This window comes from Erythranthe guttata, chromosome 12 (genome assembly GCF_056151865.1).
Source record: "Erythranthe guttata isolate IM_541 chromosome 12, IM_541, whole genome shotgun sequence".
In the NCBI taxonomy this organism is placed as follows: Eukaryota; Viridiplantae; Streptophyta; class Magnoliopsida; order Lamiales; family Phrymaceae; genus Erythranthe; species Erythranthe guttata.
Genome location: NC_142544.1, coordinates 4298793 through 4310747, shown reverse-complemented (window position 1 = coordinate 4310747; position 11955 = coordinate 4298793). Strand labels below are relative to the sequence as shown.

The following is an 11955-nucleotide window of genomic DNA, read 5'->3' as shown; positions in this document are numbered from 1 at the left end:
AGCAAAGAACAATCAAAGGGCCCTTTGGCTATTAAAATAAAGTACAAGTGTTCATTTTCATGACAGAGGTAGTGATAAGAAAGAAATTGAAAATATTAATTAGTTGCATATTTTGCTAAGTTCATCCTATTGTGACTTTTGATTGATGTAATCTCAGAGTATGACACTAGAATGACTAGATAATATCAATATTTGTTTGAGTTAATTAAATTAGAACTTTTTACCTTGACAAATTTGATTAGTCAAAAACCAATTTGACAAAGATACTTTTGTTTTTCATTAGTTTTTAAACAATATAATTTTAATTATTACAATGGGTAAATTAGACCTACACCCCTGAGGTATGCTAAAATAACTTTAAGATCCCTATGGTATTGATAATTACAATCACCTACTGAAACATCGTTAGAAACTCTAACATGATAATATATTAGATACGTTATTCCGATAGAGTTCTAACGGACTATTAGTTTCAGGAAGTGGTGGAGACAACGTAGAGTTAAGGGCTGACATGGCTCCCCCAACATTTCTTAAATCACCCCTAACTCTATGTTGTCTCCACCACTTCCTGAAACTAATAGTCCATTAGAAATTTATCTGAATCACGTATCCAATGCATTATCCCATTAGAGTTTCTAACAATATTTCAGAGGGGTGATTGTAATTATCGATACCACATGGACCTTAAAGTTATTTTAGCATACGTCAGGGGTGTAGGTGTAATTTACCCTATTGCATTTATTTTTCTTTCTTTTTTTTTTTTTTTTTTTTTTTTTTTTTTTTTTTTGGTGATGGTTTAATTCAATGTTTCGCACTTTGAAGGGTGACACTAAGATTAATTTGTGTCATGACACGTTAACATGGTTCGTGCATTGTAAATTTTTTTATAGCAAAGATTCGAATAATTGATCTGAAAATCAAGAAACAATAAAATTGAAGGGGTCAAAATGACACTTTACTGAAAATACCCGGACTGGATATGGAAATAGTAATAAAGTATTGGAGATGGATAGAGAGAGGAGTGAGAAGACAAAAAGGCAAAGGCCGCCCATTGGGAATGGTTGAAAGATAAGTTTTGGAAGCTTATTAGCAATGCCAACAACAAGTGGGACGTGACGCCCTTTATCCCTTCACCCTCACTTTCTTCCTACAAAACAAATATATATATATATTTATTAATTATCCGAACACTGGTCTAGTTGGTGAAATATGAGTTACTGTCTAACTATACGAATTCAATTTCTTCTGTCAGTATTTTCTAAATCGATCTCGTCACATAGGAATTCCGCAATTTATATCGCACGAACTATTATATAGGAGCAAAGCTTACTAATGCCCATCTGTTGCTGCGGGTTCTTTCGTAAAAAAACAAAAAACAAAAAAAAATAAAAAATTAAGGGGAAATTAGCTGCTCCACCTTTAGAAATTTTTATATAGCTAAAAGGGCATGCGATATTTTACAATTTGCTAAAGATCATTTATTCAGATCTTATTTAAAGAGTTCAAACTAAGTATTACACAGATAGCTTAGTTACTGAGTTTAGTTATGGAACTTAGTCATGTTTAATGGTCATCTACCATGGAATACTTATATATTTACAATCATCTCTCTCCCAAATAATGTAGCTAAACAAAGTGAATTAACAAAATACGTTGATGTGATTTTTCAAACGACTATTGTGCGTGTGTGAGTGTGCATGTGCGTGAGTCACTCTGTCTGGTGTATGTGTCATTATGTGGGTGTGTGCTCGTGTTTATAACTGTGTATTGAAGGGTTTCGGTGACGGCAATAATAGGGATTGGAGCGGGAGTGAAACAAATCTAAAAGGTTGCAGCAAAAATGGCTGGAATGTTGGAGAAGAAGACCTTGTTTGAAAGACTTTTAGTAAAATGTTAAAGTCTCATTATTCTAATTTAAAAGAGTATTAGTGTTAATGAAAGTTTAACAAATCGCCCATATACTTGTTTCCACCCAAGGTCTATTCTCTTCTTTATACCATTTTCTTATATACTTGTTTCCACCAAAGGTCTCTTAAAAATTAAAATATTATTTGTTTGAGAATCTTTTCTAATAGTTAACGACACTTGGTCAATTTGTAAAAATCCAATCCGCGGCTTCACACTTTTTTTGAGGTTTTTATAAGTTCTGACCAATTATTTTTATTATTTTAGTTTCAGGAGTTATATCTTTTTCATAAATAAGCTCCATCCTTTTAACATGTATTAATAAATAAAGTAAAAGTTAATGTATATGACAAAATTATCCCCAACCCTTTACACTCATTATTCTTATTTGTAATCCCAATTTAATCAATTTTGACAACAAAAATTAAATTTCGACCTTTTTTATTTATTTTTTCTAAAATTATTTTTTGTCGCCGGTCTCCGGTGTTGACTTTTTCGATTTTTTTGTCATGTCTACTTTTTCCGTAGTCAGTTTTCGGCGTTGACTATTTTTTTTCCTAAAATTTTTATTCGTTTTTTCTACGCTCGCCGCTAAACGTTGACCGTAATTGTACTGTCATTAACAGTAATTATACTGTCACTGACACTAATTGTACTGTTGTGGACAGTACATTAACGTTGACAGTACAATTATAGTTAACGACAATATTATTATTTTTTTGGCTTTTTTTCTTCTGATTTGTTGATAAGTCAACGTAATTATATTACTGTCATTGACGGTAAAATAATTGTAAACACAATAATAATATTGTCAACCACATCAATATTATTTATTTTGACTTTTTTTATTTTGTTTGAGTTGTTGACGGATTAACGTAATAATATTACTGTCTACTATTGTAATATTACTGTAAACACAATAATATTATTGTGGTTGACGGTAATATTACTGTGGATGACAATAGTATTACTGTCATCCACGTCAATATTAATTCTTTTGACTTTTTATTATGTTTAACTTTGTTGAACGGTCAACATATTAATATTACTCTATTACACAATAATAACGACTTTTTGTGTGTTAATATTACCGTGCTAGAGATTAATATAGCAATATTACTATGTTAAAATGTAGTATAGTTAATATTACCGTGTTTAACAGTAATATAATAATATGACTTTCAACCACAACAATATTGTTGTTTAAACGGAGCAAAAATATGTTAAAGATAAAAAAAGAAAAAAAAAGAAAGAAAAAAAGTCAACTCTGGAGACCAACGGTCAACGGCGGCGACGGCCGAAATTATACTCAAAATTGGGTATTGGGTCAAAATTGAATAATTTGTGAAATTTTGGGTCAAATTTAGGTTAAATTAAATTAAATGATGAAATTATAGCATATTAAATTGTGATGGGCTATTTTAGTCTTTTACACACCTCTGGACAATGTATGGACTTTTTTGTAAAAAAAAATTTTATCTGAACCCTTTTATGAATAAGTATCCTCTGACGGACTTATTTGTAATATGCCATTTTTTATTGGAATTCTAGCAAAATTTATTTGATAAAGAATTAGAGATCTATAGTTGATTTTTAAAAGTAATTTTATAAAAAAACCCCAATTTTTAAGTATTGACTTCTTATTCTTATGTTTATGGGTGTTCATTCGGTAAAACAAGAACTGTACCGAAATTTTCGTAAACCGAAATTTCGGTACATCGAAAATTTGAAAACAGTAAATATATGACATTTTTTTTAAAATTCAAAAGCTAATACATATCCCATCTTATTTTGTTAAATCCCTTTTTTTTGAATTTTTTAAAGACATTATTTTGGGAGAATATCACATGCAGAGTTTTAGTAAACGTGGACACTTTATTTAAAAATTCAAAACCTAATATATATGGTCTTATTTTTTATTTATAAGTCTCCATCGTCATTATTTTGGAAGAATATCACACCATTAATCATTATTAATCACCAAGAACATGGATTCATTATTTTTGGAGGATGCAAAAATTGTAATTTCTGATACACCACAATTTACAAGTCAATAAGTATAAAACTAAATAATTCAAAAATGCCCTATATTTACTAAAACTCGTTCTGTATTCATCATTTTGACAAAATAAGACGGGATATATATTAGTTTTTAATTATTGAAACTCGTCGTGCATTTATCACCACCCAATAACAAGTGGATATTCATTATTAAAACATATCTAAGTGGGTTTATTTTTAATATAAGATTAATTTTGGGAGTGTTTTCGAGTATGTTCATGAATCTCAGAAGCAGTAGAATACAAATTGGTAATCAAACAGAACACAGTTTTAGCACACAATCAAAGCCAGTTTTCAAGTTCCAATAAATAAGACAGAGACAATCTATTAACTTTGTTTGGGAACTCAGATTTCTTATTCCCAATAATAATTTGTCTGTATTTCATGCTGCATACATCTGTACTTCCACCAGTGTACCACGCCCATGTCACGTGACACTTTTTTTTTTTGTTAATTTAGCTACCGTATGAAGATTTTATTCTTTGATTTTTTTTTTTTCAAGATTTGTCCTTTTCTGCAAACCCAAATTAAAAAAATTACAAATTAAAAAAAAAAAAATTTGGATTCATCAAAGCTGCTATAGTTTGCTGAGAATAGATAAAAAAAAAACTAGAGCACGTGCATTCGTGAAGAAAATGGATATTATCATATAAATCCCGAGATGATTTTATTCTCAATTTTGATATAGCCCTTTGTCCGTTTCTTGCAGGTATATTTGATGCCGTTGATCTGAACATAATCCGACACACTCATGTGTGCGTGTGCTTAGTGGGAAACTATAGCACGGACACGAAAACGACGATGCCAGGGAAACGGGGAAACGGATACGGAAAACAGCATGTCCCAAAAATGAAGATACGGGAACTCAGGGGAATCGTATAAATATAAAGAGTATAGGAAACGGGGAAACGGATACGAGAAAACAGCATGTCCCAAAATTAGAGATACGGGAACTCAGAGGAATCGTATAAATATTAAGAGTTGATAATAAAATTTTATTTATATATAAAATTTTGTTTATACATTTTTATACAAACATATTCAAAATAAATTTTATTATCAACTATCAATTTACAATTGATCATCAAAATCATGTAAATAATTAGGGAAGCAACAATCAATATTGGAAAATATATTATTCAAACATTTTTCTAACTTTTTAGAAATTGCAAAATGGCCCTTAAGGTGTCCGGAAAGTGTCGCACACTAAATATGCTCGAAATGCGAAAATGTTACGAATTTGAAATTTTCGACTTTTTGTGCTATATAGGTGGGAAGCTATTTCACCACATCAGTGGTTAATAATTATCCAGTGTATTTCACTGGACAAACGTTGTATAGATGCAATAATTGAATGAGAGAGAAAATTTTAAATTAAATTTTATTATGGATGCAAATGAAATGACACATAATTAGAGTATAACTCTAATTTAAGCCCTAATTAATATAATGAGCCCAAACCCTTTTTTCAGTGAGCTTTGGGCTATTAATCTATTATATTAATTTCTCAGCCCAATATAGAGTGAATAATGGGACTGTTGGAGGCCCAATTAAGCGTATCACTAAGCTTTCAAAATAGCAGAATAAAATGCGCACATTTCGTTCTTAAAATACACATAAATCCCCCGACATCAATGCACAGAGTCAGCGCATACGAGGCGCATACAAGGTACATACGATGTACAAACATTGTACAATACAAAAAAAATGTAATAGAAAATCCGAGATGGATGATAAATGTAGTAATCTATACTTCTAATCACCATATACATAGTTAGTTCATCAACCAAAAAAACTCGTTATCGACTAATATTGTATAATTCACTCGACGAGATGTAATAAAACTCTTAAAACTTAATTAATGCTCAAAACGAAACATAAAAACATCTACATATAATCGAGTAGTTATAATTAATAAGAAATAGTACATTCATAACGTTGAAGTTTATCCTGTATATATATTGCTGAGGAAGAAATAACATAGCAAGTTCGGATTGATCTTCCATCATCAACTCCACCTGGCACTCGGAAGATCAATCGATCTTCAAGAACCTAAGTTTCGCCTCGGTATCTGAAAAATATAAAATCAAATCATATATACGCACAACAGTGCATTAAGTAATACAAATACTAAATTCTTGCTGAATTGAATCACTAAATAATAAAGTTACTTAAATTAAAATTATATCGAACGTAGACGTATACACGTATACGATCTCACACACAACATGCACACACAAGGCACATACACGGAATATACACGTAGAAACAGAGTACCACAAATTCTTCTTGATAAATTAAAGTTCGGAATCACATAATTCAATTTGGCATAAACTAAAATACAACATATACATAATTACTATTATATCGAGTTTAAAGAATTTTTAGTAATAAATCAATGCAGCAGATCAGTCTTACCAGCCTCGTCTTGCAATTTTACCGAGTTCTGCTGCTCCACGTTAACACGCGTGGCAGCATCTTCTTCCGCATATACGACAGAGTCCTGTTAGACAATACAAATTACACAAAGCTGTTCGGCAAGATTGTATATAATACAAATTAATCTTATATGCATTATGCGCATACGACACGTTTATGAAGTGCATGTGACGCGTTTATGATGTGCATATATTGTTTATTATACAAATTTGTAAAATATAATTAATTAAGCAAATTTATTTATTTATTTATTTTTATTTACCTTTGGGCCTGTCTCCTCAATGCATGTAGACTCGACCGGTGTGGCAAGCTCGTCTACAACCATATCATCCTGAAAGAACGCAAGAAACGATGTTATACTATTAAATGCAAGAATATTTGTATAAATATTTATAGCCATGTGTTTCGACAAATTATTTTATAAAATAACTAAAGAAAACGGAATATACCTTATTTCGTCCCTCTGGTTCAACAATGTCCATCTGCACCCTGCCCGGACTAGATTTGTTGTCCACGTCAGCATCGAAATCGGGATGCTTCCTTTCATCTATAGCACCTTCTTTACCTTCATCTTCCTGTGAGAACCATTTACGACAAAACGAATTTATTAAACATTTTACATTTTATTTTATATTAAAACAAAATGAAGAAAGTATTTCAAATATAACAACTACATTGTACGACTCTGTGAATCGTATCTCGTTTGTTTTTTAAATATCAAATAGAATATATTGATAAAAAAAATTTCTAGAAGGTACAAATACTGCACATGTTAAATGCGCACCATGTGTGCATTTCCGATAGATGCTATGCGCGGAAAATGTGAACGCCATGTGCATCCACCGTTCACTTATACACGTAAAAGTACGCACATCCGTAAATGGATGTGTGTATTTGACACTCGTTACACACTCACATGGTGTAAGTATGCAGAGTAGTATCGAGGGATATATGATACACGATTAAGGAATATATACACAACTACTTACTGTTGATTCTCATCAAATTTATAATTACCAAATAATGTTCCTGGTCAACTCAATTGAATATTCGCCGATTTGCAATCGAATCGGTTAGTTAGTAATGTTATAAAAATATATACATAATAACAAACATGCTTAAATAAAGTTTGAATTAATGAAATTAGGGTAGCCGTATTTTAACGATATCGGATGGCAAGTCTAGTCATATAGAGTGTTTTATATAACTAGAGACACTAGTGAGTTAAAACTATAGTCTTAGTGCATCTCGACAAATTTTTAAACGATTCAACTACGCGAGATTGTATAAAACCTTTGAACTTCTACTTTACAACTATATAAAACGAGACTTGTAATAAAGAAAAATAGTTGATAAAGAATTTTTCCCTTTCTCTATATACTTTCTCGTAAAAAAACCAAATTGTTCCGGAGTTGTAGAAAATGGTTTGTCATAGATTCGAAAAGAAGACGAATAAAAGTTTCAAGAAATCGTAAAAATATGAGTTCCTTCGTAAAACCCGTTAGTTATTGGTACTTGTTACTTTTCCTTCCTTTTCTATATATGCTATAATCATTTTGTTTATATGTTATAGAGTTGCTCATATGTTTCTGGAACTTATGTTGCAATTTAGTAATAAGTTTATGATGTTAAAGAATATTCAATCACGATTATGTTATGATAATTACAATAAATCCCTAAACTCGATGGATCGTTAGCTGGTGACTATTGAAATTGATTGGATATCTAATTGAATATTTGTCTTGAGAAGGAATGCAAATATAACTAGATCGAGCAAATTTAGTGACAAAATGATTGTTACTCAACGAAGAATATAGATAATGGAACGGGAAAAAATAAATATCAAAGTGGAAAAAATTTATAGTATCATGTCGTAAATTTTCAAGGAAAATAAATCGAAAAACACAAAATCGAGAGAACAATATATTTATGTTTTTACGAACCTCTGGTAGTTGAGTATGAGGTGGCCGCTCTTGAAACTCGACACTTGGAGCATGCTCGAGTTTAGAAAGATTATTGAGGATTCTTGCTCTTAATTCATCGACCATTTCACGAGAATTTTTGTTTTCCATATTGCTTGGTGATACATGAAGACTATAGTCGGGACCGAAATACTCTATATATTCGTGTGCTGGTATTTTGTCATCAACCTCAACTCCGAGTGCCACTCCTGTCTGTTTTTTAAATTAAAACAAAAATAAAAAAAATCAAATATTAATCATTCGACGTAAACCGAAAAGTGACAATATTAATAAAAATCAAGTATTAATAAATTAATACAGTCGGGACTAGCAAAATTCTATTAATTTAGCGAAATATTAAATTATCGAACTAATAATTTAGTAGGTTTTTACCGAGTCGAGATCAGAAAAAACTATTATTTAAGGGAGGTTATTAATTTATCGAGGTTCTACTGTATACCTCATAGCACCAACATCGAGCGACATTACGTATAGTGTAACCGCCGCCACCGAGCAAAAGAAGCGGCACATTAAAAGATCTCATATACTTAACGCACTCCGAATGACCTTTAACGGTGAGATTAAAGCACCCTAATCTATCTCCCGATAAAGAGTCGGCCCCACATTGCAACACAACCGCTCCGGGCCTATATACTTCCATAACCTTACTCATTATCGGCTTAAATAAAGATTGATAGCTTTCGTCGTCAATTCCGTCGTCTAACGGAACATTAATCGCATAGTATTTCCCCTTTCCGTATCCAATATCTCGAAAATCTCCGGTACCCGGGAAATAATCTCCGAATTTATGAAACGAGACGGTCATTACTCTGTCGGTTACGTAGAACGCCTCCTCTACACCGTCCCCGTGGTGAATGTCGATGTCGACGTATAAAACACGCTGCAATTACAGTGAAACCTCTCTAAATTAATACAGTCGGGATAAGGGAAATTCTATTAATTTAGCGAATTATTAAATTATCGAGTTAATAATTTAACACGTTTTTTCACCAGGTTGGGACCGCGAGAAACTATTAATTTAGCGAATTATTAATTTATCGAGGTTCTATTGTAATTAATAATAATAATAATAATAATAATAATAATAATAATAATAATAAAAAAGAATCATCATTAATGTTGGGTAGCATCGCGTTTTCAATATTTAGGCTCTGTTTGGATTGAAGGAAAACGAAAACGCAATTAATACCTCGTGATTCTTGAGGAGTTCAAGAATGGCGAGCACAATGTCATTCACGTAGCAAAAACCCGAAGCCTCGCATTTCTTGGCATGGTGCAACCCGCCCGCCCAATTAACGGCGATATCGCAATGCCCATGGTTCAACTTAACGGCCCCACCGATCGACCCGCCCGCGTAAGTTTGGCAATACGAATAAAGCCCGTCGAAAACAGGGCAGTCTTCGCCCACGTTGAATCTCTTGAGCTGCCTCATGTACTCTTGCTGCGTGTGCGGCGTGATTCGTTTCAAGAACGCCACGTAATCATCTGCATGGAATCTGCATAGATCCTTTTCTCGAGCAGGGTTAGGTTTTAAGACGTGCATCTGTTCGAGTAGTCCGTATTGTGCAAGAAGGGCGTGTGTCATTCTCATTCTGTGCGGCTTCATTGGGTGGCCTTGCCCGTAATAGTAGTTTCCGATTTCCGAGTCGTAAAAGTAGCACACTCTTCTTTTCGTTGCGTCCGATCCGGATATTAAAGAATTACCTCCGATATCCATTTAAAAAAAAATCGAGCTTGAACTGCACTGTATGTATTAAAGAACACCGAATATATTTAAACGCACGAACTCGCACGATATGGTGAAAAATCTGCACAGGACGAATTAAGTCTAACTGAATGAGTACAATTAAAAAAAATTAATTAATTACTAGGTTTTGAAATGAAGATAGTTAAACATGGAAAGAATGCATTACACAAGACTACTTGCACTGTCCTTCACTGTATTACACAGTCCGATTCGCCCGATTCCCTTTTCGAGCTTCGATTTTCGAAAAATAGCAAACTACATTTCAAAAATAAATAATTAATGGAATTATTAGTTTTTTTAGTTTCTTCAATTGGAAAAGGGGATCTGCGGAGATACATATAAATTAAAGGAGGGAGGGAGAGAGAGAGAGAGAGAGAGAGAGAGAGAGAGAGAGAGAGAGAGAGAGAGAGAGAGAGAGAGAGAGAGAGAGAGTCAGAGAGAGAGAGAGAGAGAGAGAGAGAGAGAGAGAGAGAGAGAGAGAGAGAGAGAGAGAGAGAGAGAGAGAGAGAGAGAGAGAGAGAGAGAGAGAGAGAGAGAGAGAGAGAGAGAGAGAGAGAGAGAGAGAGAGAGAGAGAGAGAGAGAGAGAGAGAGAGAGAGAGAGAGAGAGAGAGAGAGAGAGAGAGAGAGAGAGAGAGAGAGAGAGAGAGAGAGAGAGAGAGAGAGAGAGAGAGAGAGAGAGAGAGAGAGAGAGAGAGAGAGAGAGAGAGAGAGAGAGAGAGAGAGAGAGAGAGAGAGAGAGAGAGAGAGAGAGAGAGAGAGAGAGAGAGAGAGAGAGAGAGAGAGAGAGAGAGAGAGAGAGAGAGAGAGAGAGAGAGAGAGAGAGAGAGAGAGATGCCAAAAAAACCTAAATTTAATAGCATCAACCGCTGCATGATGATGTAGGCAGAGAGAATCCAATGAAAAATTACAGAAGATTTAGGGGAAAAAAAGAAATCAGTAAAACATAAACAAAATGGAGATCTGTAATTCATAAGAACTAAATGAACAAAGAAATCATGTTTTTTTTGCACGTGATTGTCAACTCTTGCATGCAAACAAATTAAAAATTAAAAAAACTAGAATTAAAAAAAATCCAGTCTTTGATGATTTCAATGCTAACAAAAAACCCTAAATTAATCGAATTTCTTTCTTAAATTGGACGATTTGATGCATCAGGCGTTACTTTTCGAATCTTAAAGAACAATTCCCAACTCAGAAGAAGCACAATTTGTTTTTTTTTTCTGAATGCAGAAAAATAAACCCTAAAAAATGGATGAAGAAATCAAATGAGAAAAGACGGAAGAATATACCTGCAACCAACTCGGAGAGACGCAGACTCAGTGAATCGGTGTATAGAGAGAGAAAGAGGTTGAGTGTGTGAGAGAGAGAGTGCGTGTGTGTGTGTTTTAAGAATGATGAGTGTGTGCATTTTGTTATGTATCGAAATCTGCTCATTCCAGATTACTGTCATTTGTTGTTGCCAACTTTTTCTTCTTTTGTATTTATTTCAATTTTCTTTTTTGCCTTTTTTTTAGTGTTTAATTTCTCTCTCCTTCAATAATCTCTTTATTTTCTAAAATCCGATTGTATGCATTGTGCAGGTAGAAATCGTACGGATCGAATCGAAATTATTCTCTTAAAAAAAATAAATTATTACTTGAAAACAAATTAAACAACAAATTCAAAAGAGTAAAAGCTAGTGTTTAGGGAAATTGATATGGAAAAAAAATGTTCATAAACCAAATATTTAGGATCGAAATCGGTGAAATTCAATTTTCTGATTTTACAAATGCAATTTTTTTCTGTTAAAAAGATATTGATTTTTTTTAATGTTATCTACT

General features: G+C 32.8%; 1 protein-coding gene across 3 annotated transcripts; it reads right to left on the bottom strand.

Annotated features, from left to right (window-relative positions):
* Positions 1-5802: 5802 nt before the first annotated feature.
* On the bottom strand, positions 5803-11590 carry LOC105965645 (histone deacetylase 19). 3 transcript variants are annotated; one of them, XM_088826937.1, is made up of 10 exons: positions 11425-11590; positions 10980-11001; positions 10301-10389; positions 9577-10195; positions 8827-9267; positions 8349-8579; positions 6855-6980; positions 6668-6736; positions 6385-6469; positions 5803-6037 (listed from the first exon to the last, which is right to left on the bottom strand). In XM_088826937.1, the coding sequence occupies exons 4-10, from the start codon at positions 10102-10104 to the stop codon at positions 6000-6002; spliced, it is 1518 nt and encodes a 505-aa protein (XP_088683063.1). In that variant the 5' UTR covers positions 10105-10195; positions 10301-10389; positions 10980-11001; positions 11425-11590; the 3' UTR covers positions 5803-5999. The 3 variants fall into 3 exon arrangements, with proteins under 3 accessions (XP_088683063.1, XP_088683062.1, XP_012845666.2); XM_088826936.1 differs by lacking the exon at positions 10980-11001 and having other exon boundaries at positions 11425-11561; XM_012990212.2 differs by lacking the exons at positions 10301-10389; positions 10980-11001 and having other exon boundaries at positions 11425-11556.
* Positions 11591-11955: the final 365 nt, after the last annotated feature.